Source organism: Buceros rhinoceros, unplaced genomic scaffold (genome assembly GCF_000710305.1).
Source record: "Buceros rhinoceros silvestris isolate BGI_N320 unplaced genomic scaffold, ASM71030v1 scaffold16497, whole genome shotgun sequence".
NCBI classification, from domain to species: domain Eukaryota; kingdom Metazoa; phylum Chordata; class Aves; order Bucerotiformes; family Bucerotidae; genus Buceros; species Buceros rhinoceros.
In genome coordinates, this window is record NW_010421706.1 from 1 (window position 1) to 21,625 (window position 21,625).

At 43.0% G+C, this 21,625-nt stretch overlaps 1 protein-coding gene across 1 annotated transcript; it reads left to right on the plus strand.

The window, feature by feature from the left end:
* The first annotated feature begins 543 nt into the window (after positions 1-543).
* LOC104496643 (solute carrier family 22 member 15-like) lies at positions 544-21,402 on the plus strand. Its single transcript, XM_010139794.1, has 11 exons — positions 544-735; positions 1,288-1,434; positions 4,989-5,121; positions 5,774-5,938; positions 7,517-7,646; positions 9,376-9,597; positions 10,905-11,045; positions 12,723-12,808; positions 16,547-16,655; positions 20,663-20,735; positions 21,235-21,402. Exons 1-11 carry the CDS (start codon positions 544-546, stop codon positions 21,400-21,402), a joined length of 1,566 nt encoding a protein of 521 aa, XP_010138096.1.
* The last annotated feature ends 223 nt before the right edge of the window (positions 21,403-21,625 follow it).

The window sequence follows — 21,625 nt, forward strand, 5'->3', positions numbered from 1 at the left end:
TCTCAGATCTGTCCTCACAGGGGAGGTGCTCCAGCCCTCAGATCATTTTCATGGCCCTCCTGTGGGCTTGCTCCAACAGGTCCCTGTCTGTCTTATGCCGGCGGCCCCACGGCTGGACACAGACCTGCACAGGTCCTCGGCTTTCCCAGAGGCCCAGTTTAAGCACTGAAAGACTACACTAAGGTCTCACTAGAGCCTTCTCTTCTCCAGGCTGAGCAACCCCAGCTCTCAGATCTGTCCTCACAGGGGAGGTGCTCCAGCCCTCAGATCATTTTCATGGCCCTCCTGTGGGCTTGCTCCAACAGGTCCCTGTCTGTCTTATGCCGGGGGCACCAGGGCCGGACACAGCCCTCCTTCTCTTCTCCAGGCTGAGCAACCCCAGCTCTCAGATCTGTCCTCACAGGGGAGGTGCTCCAGCCCTCAGATCATTTTCATGGCCCTCCTGTGGGCTTGCTCCAACAGGTCCCTGTCTGTCTTATGCCGGCGGCACCAGGGCTGGACACAGCCCTGCAGATGGGGCCTCACGAGAGGCAGAGCGGCGGGATGACTCAGCCTGCTGGCCATGCTCCTTTTTATGCAGCTCAGGATGCAGTTGGCTTTCAGGACTGCAAGATCATTTTGCCAGGTGGTCCTGAGCTTCTCGTCAACCAACAGCCCCTAGTCGTTCTCTGTGGGGCTGCTCTCAGTCCGTGCTCCACCCAGCCTGCATTTGTGCTTGGGATTGCCCTGACCCATGTGCGGGACCTTGCGCTTGGAAGGTCCTGCACATTCTGGTGTCCCTAACAGTCAGGTCAGTTCTCCTAAGGCAGGTTAAGGTTTCAGACTCTGCAATGGAAAGAACTAGCAGAGACTTTAAAAAATATAATCTTAGATTTCTTTCTTTTTTTTTTTTTATTTGTCACTACAGGCTGTATTTGAGCCTGTAAGTAAAACTTTTTTATAGTAATAATACTCTTGGGTCTAAGTGTTACATCTCAGCTATGAAACTATGATGAAATTCTCAATATCTTCTTTTCCTGTGCCTGCCTACAAAACTGCAGGAAAAAACCGAACAATTTTGCAACAGGAAAGAGAGCGTCAAGGCGAAGCTTTCACCACCAGTGCACCAGTATGTCTGGAGTGGTACCCACTGCTCCCACTGCCTCGATGGTCACATCTGGGGATTCAGACAGCAGACTGACTGCATTTTGTTTGTGGTGCTGGGTGAAGGGAGGCTGTTAATTATTATGAAAAGCTTACTGGTCTTCTTGGGATTGTTTAAGGTAAATGACTGTATCTTATTTTAAGGTATACATCGCTTGTCAGTCAATGCTTATTGTGCTTGTGGGAGCTGTGCCCGAGTACCACATAGACCAGGAAGGAATTCCAGCAAGCAGAGCTGAGCTTGCCAAGCATATCCGTTTTGTGGACAACTTCACATCTATAGTAACTGAGGCAAGTACTTCCGTCAGACCTAGCCGTTTCTGCTTTTCTTGAGATCTGTGCCACGAGTGCAGGACGTGGCGCTTGTAAAAGCTGAGCTGGCCCTGGTGTAATGCTTTGCTTATGCGGTTAAAAATCATTGGAACCCGCCCATCCGTGTCTTTTGTCTTGCTCTTAGTTTTGAATGTGACAATACATGACTAAATTATTCGTTTAGCTTCCCTCGCATAACTCTAATATGAAGTTAGGTTAAACTTTCTGTATTTCAGCTTTCAGTTTTCTTTTCTTCAGATGTTTTAGAAAGTCGTTACTGTTGAAGAACGGTCCTTTAACTACAGTTGTAACTCTGGAATTTAGAATGAGCTCCTCCCAATGCCTGTTCTCTACCGAACAAAAGTTCAGTTTGTCAGCTCTGCGCAGTCTGCTGTGCGTGTAAACTTTACCATGAGCTGCGCAAATTTCTTACGGAAGATACGTCTTAAAGATTAGAACTGGCATGAAAAGCAAACGCAGGCACCACATGTCTGGGTATTACAATACGTGGTGAGAGTGGGAGATGGAACAGGCTGTAGTTTGCGGAGTGAGATAGAAGCTTGACCCTTCTTCCTCACGCCCTGTGAATTCCATGCGAGAGGCTGCGTTTGCTTTTTGCTAGTCCCTGGGCTGTTATCGCTCAGGCGAGCGCGAGTGACCTAAGCATCGCTGCCAGTGCCAGAAAAAAGGCTGTGTGGGTGGCTTGGCTTGGAGCATGAACTGTCGGAGTTCTGCTGAGTGAATTCTTGGAGCGGTTGTCAGTACGCTCATATAAGACAGGTTAGCACTTGGTGTAGCCAGTGCCAAGTTTTTGCTTCCTTCCCACTATCCCAAATGTGCCTGTGTAATGTTTGTCTTGGAAAAATGTAGTGACTAGACATTCGAAGGAATGATGCAATATTGGATCATATCCTCTGTCAGGAACAGATTTTTTTATTAGCTTGTTTTCCAGATCCAAGATGCGGTTTCAAACTCTCAGCAGGACGCGTGATACAGGGTAGTGCTTAATTTATGATCAGAAACAGCAAATTTTAACTAGTACTGTGCTTGTAGATGTAGAATTCAGTGTCCCTGTTTGCAAAACGTGTAGCAGTCCTCAAGACTCATTGAAACAAACTGATGTTCCCATTCGTTTTGGTAAAATTATTGTAAGATTTTTTTAAAAACTGTATTGTTAAGAGTCTTTGCAGCGAGAGGATCTTTAGGTGCTGGCCGATGTATGCTAGTGGTTCAGTAACTAAATCCAACGGCCATGTGGAGTTAAAATGCTGAGAGGACGTCTGGTTTGGTGAGAGCAAAACTGGCAATGCTTTTGTTGGCAAGCTGCAGTTAATTCTGACAAATATTTAACAAGATCCTTTTGTGCAAATAAAGTAATAGACACATTCTTTTAAAAGTCGTATTCTTCACAGCTTATTATATCAGACTCGTTAAAATAGGAGCATGTTCCCGTGCCATGCAAAGCAGCACAAGTAACAGCTTGCAAAAGCAATCTTTCCTCTTGTTCTGTCCTGAGAGAGGAAGCTGCTTTTGTGAAGCTTATTTCCTCCGTTTTGGTGATGGAGCTTAAATCGTAAATATTTTCAGTTTTGGTTTGGCAGGGGCACGGTTCTGCTCTGGAGCTCAACAAAGCTCCAGAGCAGCTCTTCAGTTCTGCTTCAAGAACTAATTGTTGTAGTTAGGTCTGGCGTAACTAAGCCTTTGTAAATAAAGCTGGGTTCATGCAAAATATGGTTGTTAGAATCACTTCTTGGTCTGGCATCAGCCCACTCCCCCGCTTTAACAAGTGATGGTGCTTAGGAAGGTGAGTTAAGGAATATCTTACGCTTGGTGTAGAAATGGTCCTTTACCTTTGAGAAGTTGATTTTTCCAACCGTATCCAGGAGCATAAAGTTGCTTTGTCTCTTGAATCAGCCCCAAACCCTCTGCAGACGAGAACTGGCGTTTGAAATGTGTGCGTGGAGTGCTAGGACAGAGAAGGACTTACGCCAGTGGTGCTCTGTGCCTTGCAGAGCACGTGCTGTGATATTTTTGTGCTTGAAGTTTCCTGAGGATCTATGCCCAGAAATATTTAATTCTTGAAGTCTTCTTGGAAAGTTAAGAAACCATTACCTTTTGTGGCCACGTCTTTTTCTCGTGTGATAGGGCAGACTCTGCTACCCAGTGGGATATAGCAGAAACCAGTGGCAAATGCTGCTGCGCACAAGTTTTACCTTCCAAAAGTTTCCAGAAGTCCCCTAAAACTCTGAAGAGCTGGAACACTGGGTACATTGGGCTACAGAAGGTTTCCTGTGAACATGTTAAATCTTGTCCTGCTCCCACAACCTGCATCTTGCAGGCTGCGGGATGGGTAGAGCACGGTTAACGGGTGGTTTACGGGGTGAATGGAGCCATATCCACTCTGTAGTTGCCACTATGTGAGTTCTAATTGAGTAAAAACGTGTGTTTCTTGAGATTGCTATGATAAAAAGTTTCAGTAAATTCCTGTTACTCTTTGGGGATCTGTATTACTTCACAGCAGACACTCTGGGGCTGAGGTCCTTCTGGGCTGTGCTGGACTTTGGTTATGGCCCCCTTCCCTTGTTTTTTTTTTTTTCTTTTAAACATTCTACTTATTAAAAAAAGCAAATGGGATGAGGATCCTTCTTCCTTTACTGTAGGTCATATAGCACATGTCATTTTAAAAGTCAGCTTGATGCTCATCCGCTTTATTGAAAGTAAATTTTCCAGTAAATACACCAGAAATAATTTGAAATACTCAAACAATGGTGAAGTGTTTCTTTGGGTAAAGCTTTGCATTGAACTAGTGAAATTCTTTTCCTGGAAAATCAGTGAAGGTTTTTTGGTTGCCACTGTTTCCCAAGTTCATGATGTCAGCAGTGTTGGTAGTCCCAGCAGTGCCTTTCTGTGAGTGCTGACTCGCCTCGGTTCGGGCAGAGGGGCTGCACGAGCTGTCTGTGGGCTTTGTCCCCTCAGGAAATAGCATCAGTTTCCTTCTGATTTCAACCTGCTGCCAGTTTATCTTCTTCCCTTTTGGCAGTCTTTGACTGGCCTGCGTCAGTTTAGCTTTTGGATGAGGTAGAAAGTATGTTTTATAAAGAAGCCCATCATTTGTTTGTAACTTTTGTTTGTTTATAAAAGCGTGTGAACAGTGAAATAGTAAAATATCAGCAAGAGGACAACAAGGAGTTCTTAAAATTTTCGTAAAACAAGGACCTTGTTCCATAATCCCTTCCTGCTTCTCTTCAGTTCAATGTGTGTATCATGACAGAGGGCACCAGGGATTACTCGTGGTTTGGGAAGCGTAACTGCACAGCATTAACTCTTTAAGTACTGCAGTAGTGAACGTGCGTTAGTCTCGTTAACGAATCATTGTTATTACCTATCCACTGAAACAGGACAAAACTTGAACTGGGTGTAGAGCAGGAAGAGGGAAATGGCAGGAGAAGCGTTTCAATAGGTTTTTGTTATTTTTGAGGAAGCCAGCAACTTGGTGTTAATATCTTAAAAAATAAGATTCTTTTTTTTGACAGTGGTACCTAATTGAACAAGAAGCCTACAAAGTAAACCTCGCATCATCCCTGTTTTTTGCTGGATTGCTCATTGGAAATATCACATTTGGCCCTTTGTCTGACAAACTGGGCAGGAAACCAGTGTATATCTCGGGTAAGAATGTTGAAAGGTTTTTCCTAAGCGTTCTATGTGGACAGCACCATCTCTTCCTTTTCTGCCTGTGGGCCACCCTGCCTGGAGGCTGCCTGTGGGTCACCACCTTCGTCGATGATACGGAGTCAATGATCTGTATAAGCGCTTCATGCAGTGCAGCACTAAAACTGGTTAGTATGAGTGTGCTGAGCAGCACAGCAGTCGCTGGACTATCCATGGGAGATGAAAAATAAGCTCGTTTTGCCATGACTGTCGCTGTTCGAGTACAGTTTTCCACACATTGCTTAACCGTGCTGTTCCAAATAAGAATAATCTGCTGCTTTTTTTTTTTTGAGGGAAGAATGATTTACCGAAACACCTTTATGCATGTCCTGGTGTTTTGTTTTTCGGCTGCGTTTGCAACCAAAGGGTAGTCGACTTTAATGGTAATATTGTCTCAGGAAACATCATCTTGGCATTGAGGACCTCGAGTGTGCGACTTGAAAATGATTGTTTACATATGGTGTGATTTCAGCAAGCCAAATGCGAGAGATGAGAGACAAGATTACTATGGGCTGCTCATTACAGCCAGTAACATATGTGGTCGCTGCCTTTCTTCTGAGTTCCAGCTGCGTAGCATAAGCACTGATCACGTTTTATTCTCTCTCTCCAGGTCTGTTTTTTGATGTCGTTTTTGGGTACGTCACAGCGTTAGCTCCGAATTATGACACATTTGCAGTTTCACGGTTTTTTGTTGGAGTTGTGAATGGTGGAATGGCTCTTGTGTCTTTTGTCCTAACGCAAGAATATGTAGGAAAATCATTTTGGTCGTTTACAGGTGGGATTTGGGAATATTTATCATTATTAAGGTGCCATGTGTTGTTCTGACTATCAATACCTTCCACTTTGTCTTTGTTCCAGGTCGAGTCAGCTCGTAGCGTAAGTCAGTATGTGTGTTGGGATTCATCCAAGTTCTGGTTTCTTTGGGAAAGGTGCCTGAATAAGGAACGTGGGATCGCGTTTGATAAATACCAAAACTGAGGTGTTAAAATTGCTACATTGGTTCCTAAAATTTCTCAGTTTGTGCACTGCATTACATTGAAAAATTAGTACGGGTTTTGGCAGATCCTGCCAACTTCTGAACAATGCTGTATGGTACCTTGCGAAGCTGTTCTTGAAGGTGCTCTTTGCATTTTCCCTGCACCACAAAATGACTTAATGCCTGGACAGTGTTTTTTGTGCTGCTGAACGTGCTGACTGTCCAGTATTTTTAAATGTCCTTTTCGGATGCCACTGCACATCAGACGGTGCAAAGCTGGAGTAGCTCAGACTGTCCCGCCTTTTGGCTAGCACAGCGTGGGGAGGACTTGGTCCAAATGCTGACTTGCTGTGGCTGTAGGAGTGTTTCTCTCTCTCATTTTCTTCAGTTACCTCATTCCACTATTTTTTTCTTATTTCTCCTCTGGACTCCTGGGGATGTATGAGACAGTTGTGGTTTAGTTATAATGTTCCACTTTTTTTTAACTAGTGAATTTTCTTCCGCTCCTGGGTTCACTTTTTTGACTCTCACCCTCTCTCTCTCTCCCTCACCCCTCCTTCCCCCTCACTCTGTGTCTCTCTGCTCTTCCCAGCCTTGCTCCCTGCAGGGCCAGCCCTCCGGACCAGATCGACCGTCCATTTCCTGCCGCTTGTTGCTCTGTGTGCTTTATTCTACTTCTGCTGAACTGTTGAGAAAGAGGTGCCGATGAGGGGCTGGAGGGGAGAGCTGCTGAATGCAGCTCGGCCGTGTTGAAGAAGCTCTCCTAGGTGTTGGCTCAAAGCTAGGCTTTGTGGGCGATAGCTGAGAGCTTCCGGATTAGTCAAGATCTGCTGTGCGAGTCTGCAGAGACTTTGTTGTTAGGCGCTTGGAATTCAAGCTGACCCCATGTTTTTAACATTTTTACTTGTGCGTGTTCATCAGAAGTCTTGTGTAATAAATCTCTGGCTTGCAGCTGGTTTTGTACTGAACTCAGTGCTTTTATAACTGCCGATTTCTGTTCCAGCCTGACACCTCTTCTGAGATTACCTTAACAGACCTAACAAAATCACCTGCTCTCAACAATTCCACTTCCTGTCCTCAGGTTTTCTCTTCAGTCTGTCGGTTCCCGTTTGTTTCTTGCTCTTTCCTATATACTACCCTTTATTTTTGAAAGGGAGAACCGCCCCCAACACGTTAGACGAAGCTCTTGTTCGCTGGGATTGCATCGTATACTTAAGCCAGGTGTTTCACAAGTGCTGTAAAGATACCTCATAAAATTACCATTTTATTTAGGTATATCGTGGGGTAGGAGTTTCAGGCTTCTGCTTTAAGAATTAACGGGGTTTTTTTCTTTTACCAGTAGCTCCTGTACTCACTGTTTTGGTCTTGTATTTTCAGGTTCGTTAACTAATTTGACATTTGCGGTTGGCATTGCTGTTTATGCTTTCCTGGGATACTGTGTAAGAGAATGGCGCTACCTCACCTTGGTGGCGAATACTCCAGGAGTCATCTTCCTCCTTCTTTCTTTGTAAGTGGTTCACATGCCTTATAATGATAAGAAAAAATATGCAGCGATTTGACAGTTACTTTTTCCTGTCATCGTTCCAAGAGAGTGGTATAAACAAGGATGACATCTTTCTGTATGGCTCTGGGAACCAAGCAAGAGAAAAATCATTCTGTGAAGGAAGAAGTGTTTTTTAAATGATGCAGGAGGTCGGGGTTACCCAGAAGACAGGCTGTGTATCTGCATGCTGTTAGAGTTGTGGTGGCCAGCGCTGCGAAGAGCAGCTGTGTGCCAGCTGTCCAATAAAGCTTGATTACAGGTCTGCTCAGGGAAAGGAAGGGAGGGCCTGCCAGTGGCTGGAGCAGCGGCCAGGAGCGCTGCCTTCTGCCAGCAAAGGGCTTCAGCGCCTGACGCTTTGGAAGTGATCCTGGAGGGAGCGTAGTGTTCCTCTTTGTGAGACACGCGCATACAAAGGGAAATAAGTGAGAGCACTTGGAATTACCTTTTTAGCGTGATACGCTGTGTATCTGCTTGCTTTTGAGGTCTGTGGTGTCTGCTCCTGGCGCTGTTGTGCTCAGGTGCTCCTATTTAGAATAGGACACTATGAAAATGATTATGAAATGCATCGGTACTTAAGGAATTGAAGGTGCCAGCTTTCTCTGGCCTGCGTTGTTACAAAATATTCTTTTAACGTGTCAAGTAATACGCCTTGTATTATTCTGATCGCTAGTAGAAGAAATACGAGCATTAGTAGGTTGTCTGTGCATTTATGCAGGGCATGTCTAGCATACAGCATGGAAAAAAACCCTATCTGTTTTATTTCAATTATTTTTTTAAATTTCAATCATTTTTTTAGGTAGATCTGTTCTTGAAGTAAGTTCTGTTAAAGAATACACCCTGCCCCCGCCCCTTCCTGTGCTCAAGGAAAGCATAGCCTCTGGGCTGAGCAAAGAAGTTCTGCATAACGTATTTTCCTCTATGGTGTTCTGTTTCTGATGGAAATAAAACTACTTCCCCCAAATAAAATCCCAGTACAAATACTGGGATCCTCTGAAGTAATAAAAGTTTAGTTGGGTCGTAGGATGTATATCTCTGTTAGGAGTAGCAGAGAAAATAAAGGTTCGGTTAAAAATATCCCATTCTTTATTTTATGGCTTGTATAAAAGCAGCAGCACACTCTACAACTTGAAAAAAACAGGAATCATGAACAGAAGTTGTGGTAAGCAAGGATATTCTGGTTATTCTCGGGAATGAAAATATTTAAAACTCTGGGCAATGATGAGCTGGTACTGGAGCCTGACAAGTAATTCCCCAGTAGGGTTTCTTGCCTTTCTTCTCCACTCCAAACCGGAGCCCTTTGCATAATGGGGAAGTAAACTTGACATAAACTTTACCAGCCCAGACAAAACTTCGTTTTTACAAGGTCATTGGGGTTCGAGATGCTTCTTGGCTAATGCTAGTGTAGCATTTCTGAAGAAGTGAGTTCCGCAGAAGTCAGGATTTGGGTTTAAACTCCTCCAACATGACTGAGTGCTTTGTCAAGCATCTCCAACAATCCGTCTGTAAGGTTGACTGTATTATTACCGGTGTCCGTGGAATTTAATATGCAGGATAGTGCAAATAGAATGTTTTTAATTGAATTTTTTATTGACGCTTTTTTCAAGTATTGATTTGCAAATTGGAAGGATTGATTTTAGTGCTCTGCTCTTAGGAATGAACTCGTCACCATTGACTTTCTCTTCTTTCCTGTCAGTATGCTCCCGGAATCACCACGATGGCTATACTCCCAGGGGAAAACGGCGGAAGCTGAAGATGTGTTGCAATATATTGCCCTTAGTAATGGAAAAGAGAGATTAAATCTGAAATTAAAACCAAGCGCAGGAACTTCGAGAAGGGATGAATCGGCACCTGGTATCCTAAACTTAGTACAGCACCCTGTCCTTCGGTGGCGAACCATCATACTGATGTACATCTGGTATGTAACAACAAGATGCTGAGGTGCTGTGAACGTGCTGGACGTGAGGAAACAATAAAGATTTTTCATCCTTTTAAAAATTCTGTCCTCAAAACAAAATTGTAATTTGTCAGCTGATGTCAGACAATAATAATCTAAAATCATGTTTCGTAAAGTCAGTGTGTTACTTAGAAACTGCTTCAAAACCTGCTAAAAAATAATCTGGTGAGAACATAATCTCTACATTGACTGAGATGAGAAGCTGAAGCCGAAGTTACCGAGAGGGTATGTATTTGAACTAGTCACAGGAAGAGGAGGACTGCGTGGATTAGAGAACAGTGGAGATCTGACGTAAGAGTAAGCATTAAGAGCCGAAAAGCAGATTACACAGGTTCAGTGGAGAAGAGCTACGGGCAAGATAAAATACAGACTGCACAGATTTATATTAGGTGCTGTGTTGAACAGTGGTACATCTGGGGAAAAAAAAAATCATCCTGCAGCGCAGGAGGACGTAACACGATGTATTAGCAATGAGTGGAAGTGCAGAGGGAAGCCCCGGCGTGGAGCGGGTCTAGGTTGCTTGGTACAGCAGTGGGAAGAGCTCGCAGCGCTGTGTTCCTGCTTCAGACCCTGTTAAGATACAGTGCCTGGAGCTGTTGGAGGGGTGGTACAGGACTTGTCCCCCAGCTCCTCGTGTGGTTGCTCAAGAGCCTTTAGCACTGCCCTCACCAGTGACTGACAGACGTACTTCTCCCTGGATCAGGCAGAACTTTCCTTCTCTGCATCACTTGGCCCAGGTTCTGCTTGGGCAGTAAGGGAGCGACTAGGGACTAGGCAAAATGTCTTCGGAAGATCTGGTGGCCTTTCAACCCAGTGGTGTTTTTTGTGGGGCAGAGATGTGGAGGCGTAGTTCTTTCCAAGGAAAGTAGTAGGAGGGTTGTTGGGGAAACCTCCCCCGGGTTTGGGGAAGATACTCTGTGTTAGGCAGTGGATGTACATAGAATTGTCTTCCATAGGATCACTTTGCAGCACCTAAGCATCAGCTGCTTACAGGTAAGCTTAGTAGATCTGCTAAATAACCTCGGAAAAAACCCAGGCTAATAGAAAATTCTAAAAGTTATGCTGTGCACTTGTTTTCCTTCAAAAAGTTACTTTTTAAATAGGAACTACTCTCTTTGTGTTTCCCTTTTGGAGGGGAATAAGAGTTCTCTTCCTAGCATGTAACTCAGTGGAGCTACTCCATAACTTGGTATAATTTACCTTTTAAGTGCTCTCTTAGCCCCAAAGACTAGTTCTGTTAGTAACGTGACTTCTATGGTTACCTTCAGGTATGTCTGCAGCTTTGTGTACTATGGACTAACTTTAAATGCTGGTGAATTAAGAGGAAACCTGTATTTAAACGTGGCTCTTTCTGGTCTTGTAGAAGTTCCAGCATTCCCGCTCTGCATGATTTTTATTGAGAAATCCTGGTAAGAAAAAACTTATTTCCTAGTTTTCTGCCAAGTTTGTAGATAGCCTAGAAAAATATTAACATTTTTCTCAGTAAGGTATGTCACTGTTTTGCTAGACAGTGTTGAGTCTTTGGGGGTTTACTCTGCTGCAGGGGTTTCTGCAGTTGATAAAGAAATGGGGCTCCTAGTTTCTTCCTGTTATCTGTTCATCTTTTGAATTGCTCGAGAAATGAGCTTTTCAATGATTAATGGTACTAAAAAAAGTTTGTTCTTGATGGGAAAAAAATGTAAGTGCAGTCGTTTAAGTATCTATAGCTTATATCTCATACATTTTTAATTCAGAATGACTTGGTTTTGTACTGCCTACCAACTGCAGCTGAAAGCAGTTTTAATTATTATTTTCATACTTTTCAGTGTATTTGGAGGCCATCCTTTATGTGGGTCCTTATTTCCAAAGGCCAAACAGTCTGGCAACCCAGAGCTGCCCAGGGTTTCATGCAGCCTTCAGCTTGAGTATCTTTGTAATGGTACTTAGCTCTCTCTGACACTTAGGTCAGTGGCAAAAATGCTGTTTTCTTCAGTCAGGTGAGGGTGTCACCTCTGGGGGTTTCAGGCAGAAAGCAGCTGTTAGCTTGGTCAAGCTAAAAAGCAAAAAGACCAGCAAACCTTCATCTCGAGCCCAAGAAGCCTGAGTCAGGGCCATGCGTTTGAATCACAAACTCCACAAGTCCTTTTCTATATTTTTTTTTCCATTGTAATTTGTAAAACTAACTGTAAATTTCAAGTGTTGGTTCCCTGAAGAAAAGATGTGTGTAGTTTTAGGTGCTTAATGCAAAACGGAATGTGATAAGCCAGCTCTGTTTTCATTCTGTTTTAGTGAGCAGTATCCTTGAGGTACAGCTTTTTTGTGGCACAAATATTTAGCAGATTTTAAAAACAGGTATTGTATGTTTGTTGTAGATAAACTGTTGTTCTGCTTATGGGCTAATAGTTAGAAATGGCTGTGTGAGTTGATGAAGTAACAAGTAACACGTATGTGCCTGCAAGCTGTTACTAAGAATATCTTCATTTCTGGTTCACATTTAGGGATGGCAGATACGGAGATGGGCTGGTGATTTTCTGTCCTGTAGTCTTTTTTTATTTTACAACACTAGACCCTGTATAAGCATAACTTGCTTAGTGCCATGTGTCTACTCTGAGACAGAGAAGCATGCAGAATAGTTTGACTATGTTTCATAACTGCAGGTGTTTACGAGAAGCTCTAAAAGAGAAGTACAAATCAGGACACATTAGAAATATTTTGGGTTTTTTTGACCAATACTAATTTGATCTTTGTGTGTATGCCCTGTGTGTGTGCACTTTTGGTGGCAGGGCTCATTGCCTTGCTTACTGCAGAGAGGGGAAAAAAGTCTGCGGTATAGTTGGGCTCTTCTCAAGGCCTCAAATTCAATAGCTTAAAGATCAAAACTTGCCTAGTTCCTATTTCTAGGAAGCCTTCTAGGAAGGCTTTTGTGGGAAGACTTCAGTACACAGAAATAGGAAAATAATGCGGATTTGAAGCACTTCCCAAGGTACAACAGATGTATAACTATTATTAATGCTGCTGTGAGCTTTAGCTGGAGTTTTGCAGACAAATTCAAAAAAATGCTGAAGGACTTTGTTTCCATCTTTATCTGGGTGCTTATTTCCTTCTAGGTCTGGAAGACGTAAAACTATGACGTGTTTTCTGACACTTGCAGGATTTGCCTGTATATTTATCATGTTTTTACCAACAAATGCTGGTAAGTAGGTTCTGATGCTAATGTAGACATTGGTTAATTCATGTGAAAGCTGACAAAACAACTTAATGAGTATTTTGAGGCCAAGCATCTCAGGGCCTAAAGCCCTGTCCATTTATTCTTCTGTCTTCTCCCGGGGCTGGTCAGGTGGCCAGGGTCTTCTCTGTATTGCTTTTAACTTCTTGCAGGCATGGTTTGACCCTGTTAATTGACTAAATTGGTCTGTTTAAAGTTAGTTTGACTAGATCCTGATGGTGTGAGATGCCAAGCTTGATTTTACCTTTGTTTTGGTGACATGTAATATTTGTAGAAATAGAAATGGAGGTTTTTCCTGAATGAGAAGCCTAATTCGTCCTTAAAAAACCAAAGCCACTAAAAAGCTCTAAAACATAATAGCTTTTTGTTCTCATGCTAATTTTTGTACTTGGAAGTCAGAATTGAAATATGGAAGGCACAGGGATCACCAGGTGTTAGTTGCCTTTCTCGGTCTCCGGCTGGGTATTGCTGCACTGTGCAGTTGTGAGGACAGTTCACGGTAAAGCAGAGTATCATCAAGTGGATTTCTCATCTCAAAAGATAGGTTTTTCCAACATTGTCAGTGATGTTCACGTATGTTTGGGTTTGTATTTTCATTTTTCCTTCCATTTCAAGTACTCTCTTTCTGTAGTAATACTGAAACTGATGTGTGTGTGACACGAGTAGAAGTGGCTGCTCTCGGCGTGTACTTTAATACTGCTTCAGTAGAGATGCTTTAGCCTTCACAGTGTTGTGACTGAGGAGCACCGGTGCTGTGGTTACAAGGTCACCTTCTATAGGCTGTGTTTATCCTTAACAGGATAAAAATGCTGTCTGGCATCCATTTCAAATCGATCTCAGAAAAGTCTCAGGGAGAAAAACAGAGAGAGACGAAATACCCAGTAATCCTGTTTGACATGGTTGTGTTAATTCAAGTCCTCAGACACTTGGTTGCTCCTTTTATTGAGACAGTTTCTTTCTCTGTTCCAACAAGTTTGCTGTTTGTGCTTCTTTTCATATATTGTAAAAGAAAAGGAAAAGAAAAAGCAGTAGTGACTGGTGAGGATAGGGTAATAATTGCTGAAGAGTTGTTAAATTTCAGGAAATCTTCGGCCTTTTCCAGTTGACATGACTTCAACCCCGTTAAAACATCTTTACTTTCCACTGTGGTAAGAGTGAAGCTGGTTCTTAGCCCAGAGTGATCTGTGTCAGTTAAGCAGAAAGAAATGTAGCTCCGAACATGATGATGATGAGTGACTTTGGTTGAAATAAGGATTGTTGCATCTCTCAGTTTGTCTAAGTCTGCATTCTTCGGAGTAATTGATAACATCCTTGATTTTATTACAAGGAACTTAAGATTTTAATCAGATATTAGGCACTTGCCTCTCATGTCCATAACTTCACTGAATTTCTAAGTAACTCTTCTAACTTGTGAATGAGAATCTGATCCAAGTCATCTCCCCTGTGGAATCAGCCGAGAAATTTCTGTTATTAAAGGTTTGTACTGAATTTGTGGCTAAGAATCTCTCAGTGGTTAAGTAAAAACAGGTCTCACTTTCCTTACCACTTAAAGCTCCTCAATGAATTTGCGTGAGTATCAGACCGGAAGATGGTGAGAGGGAGCGGAGCTGTAATAATGCTTCTCTTTCAAAAGCCGCTGTAGAGCACAAAGACATCTTTGGCACTTTGTCTGCTTTGTACTTACAGCAAGCGGAGGAGACTTCTAGTCTAGAGCTGACTGGATCTTGACTTTCATTTAGATTGATTTGCTCGTGCTGAACACCTAATACGTTTTGTGGCTTCCCTTGATACGCTATCCACTGAAGGAGGAAAGAAAATTTGGAGTTCTCTAAACCAATTTTCTTTTTGCTTTTGTTAATCTTGGGCATTTCCTTTTGTGTTGAGAACTAACCTTTCTTGGTGGATATTTTTTCTGAAGTAAATTTAAAGACTCTTTTAGTTTCAAAAGTACTGCTGAAGTGAACTTCTACTCATGAAGATGATGGCCAGAGGGTGAATCCACACAAAAGCACTGACGGCATCAAAACTAAATCAGAGTAGCTCTGTTCTAGAAGGTCTTAAACATCAACACCACTTATCACCATCTTCCCCCGCTTCTCTAAATTCCACAGATCAATCAGTGGAAGATGATCGCTTATCAATAAAACTCAAACTCGTGAATTTAGTAAGAACTTACCTCTTGGCCTTTCACCAGAGTTTGGAAGAGTTGCCCTGACTGTGCTGTTTCAGGCAGAATCGTGCATATACCGCTGTGACGGGATATTCAGGTGAAAGGCTGTTAGACAAATACAGTAGAAGTGTTAAAGATGCTGCATGGACGTGCTTGGTTGGACCTAGCGAGAGCGACCTATACATGGTCACCAGAATCCCCACAGGGGAAAATACTTTCCTGCTTAATGGTGTTACATTTTATAGGTGTAAAGAAAAGAATGGTCTGTTCTGCCAGAGTTACTAAAAATAAGTTTCAAAACTCCAGGGAAAACGTAATGGCTATGTCTGGGCTTGCCTACACAGGGAAGCTGATGTGCAGTGAATTTCCAGCGTGCACCTGATCCCACAATAATTCCCCACGTGGCCGGCCTTCAGCCCCGCCGAGGGGAGAGAACCTGCGGAAGGGAGTACGCTTTAAATTCACTCCCCAGCCTCTGAGCGCTCATTTCTCTGTCTAGACAGTCTCTTCTGTTTTGATAGCAAGACCAGAAGTTCCTGAGCTGCACTAACGTTACAGTTCTGATATGTGGATATGCAGTGTTCAGTGTAACTCTCCCTGGGAGAGAAACAGCAAGTTTTAAAACACATTTGAGAATCATAAATCTCTTCCTCATCACTTCACGTGTGGTAGCTGGAAGAAAAAGGATGTCCCAGCGTTCTGACGGCACCCAGCAAGGCTCTGAGGCCCAGGTTCACACCTTTGCATCTCGCAGTTGTGTGCAATAATATTCTAGTTCTTACTGAGTAAAAGGAGATGAATGGATGAAGATGTTGCTTCTGTTTTGCATGAATTACAGAAATAACTGGGAAAATGCATCACAGTTAAAGAAATCAAATCAGGTTTCTGGATTTTAGTTTATGTACAAATGAATTTCTGCCTCGGTTGAAATAGGACGTGACTTGATCAGATGAATAGAACTGAAAATACTCAAGGGCAAAGTTGAAAGCAAAGCAGTTGAGAAGCACTCAGACTTTCCCGTTACATAATCAACATCATCTGATCCAAACTCAGTGCTGAGGCAGAGAACCAGAAGTACAGCTAACCAGAGCATTCGTTCTTTATTTGTGCTTTAAAAAAAAGTATTAAATATTCTTATTATTAGACTGGATGGTGCTAACAACCATAACCAGATGATAATGAAAGCCAGGTTTCTTTTGGACGTTAAAAGGTGCACGCTGTGGTTTAGCCAGCTAAGCTCTGCTGGTAGACTGGGCTGCATTAGCACTTGTTATTTCCAGTTACAAAACTGTTGTGTTCTAAGTCCCAACAGGATGTCGTTGGGGAGCAAGTGAACTGTTGAGGTGAATCAAATTCTGTGGTTCTAATCTAATAAATTATTCAAGGAGGCTGTTTGATGCGTGTGCTCGTCCAAAGATGCAGTTACCTGGTAAGGTAACTTCTCTTAACCTCTCTTAAAGAGGAGGGGATGTTCCCAGCGTTGTGTAAGAAAACAGCCTGCTTATGCTTACAGCTTGTTTTCTCTTTCCTGAAAGGTCTGCTCCTCGCTCCCACTTTGTTAGCTCTGTGTGGAAAAATGATGGTCAGCGCTGCTTTCAACATCTTGTATATTTATACCTCCGAACTCTACCCAACGGTGCTGAGGTAATTTAACAGAGCTTCTGGGCAGATGAAACTGCTCTTCATGCACACCGATTCCTCGTGTGCTTATTTGTAATTAATTGTACCTGAAATATCAAGATGAGTTCCTGCTGTAATTAAAGCAGCTTGCTGGGCTTCTGCTATTCATCACGCGTTTTGCATCAATGCGCTTACCTGGCTGTTTGTGGCAACTTCCCCTGAGTCTGAATCCAGAATAAAAAAGTGAAAACCCGCTCCTTGCACTGCAGTGCTCAGTGCTGTATTTCTCATTTCTACTATTGATTTTTGGAGTAAAATTACAGGGTGCAAACCCAAACATGATGACATGATGGAAGCATTTGCGAACTTCTTCATAAATATGGACTATGCAGCAAGGACTGGTTACAGTCCTGCTGTGTACTTGTATCTCCCTTCCAATTGCGTTTGTTTGCCTGCTGAAAACAAGTGCTTTTCTATCTCTTTGCTATTTAATTAAATCTTCATAATGCAATTTACTTTAATAGTTTCTGCACGACAGTAATTCGCTTTACACCATTTAATTTGTGAGCAAGTGTGCTCAAACTGAAGTTTATCGTTTTATGGTTTGAGGTTGAGAGCCACTGTGGAGCAGGAAGGCGTCCTGGCTGGAGGAGGTGTCCTGTAGCACTGCAGAGCTAGTTAGGGTGGTGATCACTGAGGGCTTTGGAGGGCAAAAATAAACAACTGTGAGTGCCTCCTGGGATTGGCTGGTTTTTTTTGTTTTGAGGTTCACACATTCCCATATGTTACGGAGGAAAAGCTAGATTCTGAATGCAGGTTTTGCAGTAAAACTTGTGAGGGTGGAGGTGGATTGACTGTTTTGAGATACCGACCCTGTGGTTCTTGGCACAGGTTTAGCTTTAATGTGCATGTCCCAGACACACTGACTGAATCTGGATGTGGGGTTTGTTGATGTTCTCCCTGTCCTCTTTTTTTTTTTTAAGAGGGTGGTTTTTGACTTTTTTCCCCTGTCTCCTCTGCTTTTCTGGAGTTGAGAATGAAGAGAATTAAATCGGAACATGTTCTAATTCCTCAGCTTTTGCTTGTTTCGTTGTGTTTCCCTGCTGCCCTGCCCTCCCGAGCCCCGTGGATGTTTGGTGCTAAGCGCATGACAGCTCATACCTAGCAGGAGTTACAGTAGCGTCTCTGTGTGTTTGCCGCTGTGAGTAGGAAGATCACTGAAGTATTGTTTGATTTGAGAATCTGCAGTAATATTTTGGCAAAAAAGAGTAATTTTGTGTGTCAGAGACCCAGACTGCCAGCGGGCAAAATGCAACAATAAAGAAAGTTTTAAAAATTAGCAACTTTAGTAGACCTCTCATGTTTAATAATAATCTGGCAAAGTGTTATGTTAAACTGTATGAAAATTCCTCATGTAATAATTTATACATTTAAAAATAGGTTTGATATCTCTGGTACTTTAATTGCCAGTATTGTAGCTTATGCTCTTTAAGAAGAGCCATGAAGGACCAGTGTTTCATGTGAAGCAAACCATCAGCACCATCTGGTGGGCTTTGCAAAGCCTTGTAGCGATCCTGGCACTGCTCTGACAGTGGATCCATGTGAGGAGATCTGTTCCACTCCCGGGCAGGGCAGGGGAAGTGGAATAAACTCCTTTTTCTTTTTTTTTTTTTTTGTTTGATGTTTTGCAGAGAAATTAAATATCTTCAGTATTACTGCTCCTTATTTAAACCTACTTATGACTTTAAGCCTGAGGACTGTTAGGTGTATTTCTTTTAAGTTAATGGGTTCAGGGACAAATACACCTCACGGTAGAAGTGGAGAGGTGCTGCAAGCTGGAGAGTGTGTACGTGCTTTGGGCCTTCTTCCTTTTTGATGTGTTTTTAAAATACCTGCTGGGAAAAAAAAAAATTAAAACCAGAAAACATCACTACTCTTACATTTTGGCCAAAAAGGAAGGTCATCTCTGGGAAGAAAAGGTAATCATGGCTCTGGTAATGTAGATGTAAAAACAAACTCGTAGGGTTTTTGATGAGAATATGGTTGCAAAATTACAACATTCTCATATGTGAAATCAGCATGAGGCCACTGGGCTGTCTGGGATCGCTTTGGAAAGCTTATTTGCTTATTTTCAGTGGGAAACCCTTGTATGTTCACTTGGTGTCAGTGGTGGTAGTTGAGTTCGTACTCCTTTAAGATACTTGCCCTTTTGATCTCTGACTTTCCTTGCAAGGAACACTCCACAGTTCTTTTGGTGAACTGCACGCCTTGGTGCAGTTTTAGAGCTGCCCTGTGCCACGTGGCTTGTGTGATTTGCCAGGCAGCCGCAGTGGGATGAAATGGTTTGAGCAATGACCCAGGCTGATGTGATTACCCCGGTTGTAGAGCTGTTGTGGCTGGCAGCAGTTCAGTGCTGTGCTCTGCGGGGTGATGGGAGCACAGTCAGTCAGGTTTAGCAGGCTGTTTGCTGAGGGTGGTACATCTGGGGCAGGAAGGTAAGACAGGCAGTGGGTGGTCAGCTATCGGCATCGCAGCACCCCAAGGACACTGACAAAGAGTAGTAGTTCTTGGGCAATGATGCGTTTTTCCTCTTGGGTACCATGACATTGTTCTGCTTAACCCAAAGTGTTGAATTCTGAATTCAAGATGTCCTAAAGTCTTTTAACAACTGTTTTCATTTTGCACTGGATTAGAGATGACTCAGCTTGCATTTAGGATCACCTTTTGCCTTGCTCTCTCCCAGCAGAAAAAAAGAAGCCAGCAAACCTCTGGATATGGAGAGGCTCAGAGTCTGTGCAAAGGATGCATCTGAACGATTGGTTCACACGTGGACTGGTCTCTCCTCTGTTCAGGGGTTTTGTTGACAGGGGAGGTGCTTGGTCTTGTCTTGTGGGCTGGGGTTGATGTTGCCTCAGTGTGAGGAAGTGTGGGTTGCTGTTTTCCTTTTCTCAAGAGGACCTGATGAGAGAAGAGGTTGCTTTGTGTGTTTATTTTTGCACTGAAGTCACTGGCTTCCCATCACCTCCTTCCATCATCGGTTTCCTTTACGCTGTGCAAAGGGCCATAAGGAAGGGATGTGCAGGTGGGTGGTTTTGGTGTTCTAGTGACCCATGTCACCCCTCTGCTTGTCATCTTTAATCCTGTCACTGTCTTCCTGCTTTGGAGGAAGAAAAGGAAGCAGGGTGAGCAGGAGAAGCTCAGCTCAGTGGGACTGAGGAATGTGTGGCTGAATGAGAGGAAGCAACCAAGAGAGATTTAGGGAGAAGGACAGTCACGAGGAGCTGGTTCTTGCTGTCTCACTGATGACTGGTGCCAGTGTTGGCCTCTGAAGGGGCTGTTAAACACCATATGTAGGAGTGATAACAGAGGTGGAAGATTTTTGCATTTGATCAGGAAATTAAAGACTTTGAGGGTTTTTGTAGCTTGCTTTGAAGAGGATCTTTGAAGAGGATCCTGCTGTTCTAACCCATGCTTTGATTATCATTGCAGTCTAGATGAGATTGTTTTAAACTTGTTGGAAAATTGAAGGAAGCGCAGAATTCATCAGCCCTTCTAGTGACACGTTTGGCCAGATGTTTTCAGGCTCCACCCTGGCAAACAGTTGTGTTCTGTTTGGAGGTAAGCACCTCCAAAGTGCAACCTGCGGTGGCAGAATAGAGGCTGCTGCCAGCAGCCTGAGCTGGAGACAGCACGCGGGATCTTCTGTCTGAAGATCTGCCAGGTTTTGAAATCATTCCCGGTACAGCCCAGAGTTGTCCAATTCAATTGCCCTGTGAAGGAGGCTGGAAAACCTCTCTCTTGGTTCAAATCCTTGGTTCTGTGAAGAATTGCGTGATAGGGTGGTTTTGCTGGGGTTTGAAAGGGTGTGATTTACCTTGCTGGCAGCTAGTTGTAGAAAATCTTTGGAGTAACTGTTGGCGGTCTTAAAAAAACCTCTTTTTAAAAATAAAGGCTGTTGATAACTTAAACACGTAAGTTGGTTCTGACAGTGCCACCGCATGTTCATACATTTCATGCTTTGTTTGAAACAGAAATGCTGGCTTGGGTGTCTGTTCCATGTCTTGCAGATTCGGGGGCATTTTGGCTCCATTTGTGCCATCCTTGGTAAGATTACTTTCTTCTTTTTATGTAACTCAGATGTATTAAATTTTCTCAACAGCGTTTTGCTGATTTTGGTACCACATACTCCTATATTCCTTGAAAAACTGGTTTTATGAAAAATTAAATAATGTTCACTCAGTTTAAAGAATTAACGAGATGTTTAAAAATACCTAGTACTTTATCCGTTTTGGAAACAATCTAACCTTCTGTGCTGAGTTAATATTTCATCTGTTAGTGAAATAATTGTCATACAATGCATTCAGTACTGCTTAGGGTCGCTCAGCATCCGAGTTCTTCTTGACACGTAACTCGGGTTTTCGTATGGAGCTGTTTCTGTGAACTGACATTTATAGGGTTTCCCTGTTCTACTGCTGTATGGGTAATTGCACAAACTGCTGGGGTAAACAGTTGTAATTGTTTGGTTCTGAGTGCAGGTCGTACGGATCATATATTGTAAGAAAGGAAACAATGCTGGGTATTTACTATGGATTTTTAATTCTAGAAATCTGTTAGTCCTTCTGTGCCGTTTGTGGTGTTTGGAATCAGTGGACTGTCGGCAGGATTCCTGACTCTCCTTCTGCCAGAAACACTAAACAAGCCGGTTGCTGAGAGCATTGAAGATCTCCAGAGCCCCAGATACAAAGTGCTTAAAAATGAGGAGGCAGAGTAATTTTTGTTTTTTTTCTGTAGCTTTGCGTTATTTTTCCCTCTGTCTCGTGCGAGCCATAACTTAGTGCATATCGCTTAGATTGTGGAAGAGTGGCTGTGTGCATGAAGTTCTGTAAGTCATTTTCCTCTCTCATTCAGTGGAGGTTAAATTTGTTCTTTCTCTGGCTCTCCAAGAGGAAAAGGCTAACAGCTATCACCTGTATGTTACAAGTAAATGAATACTG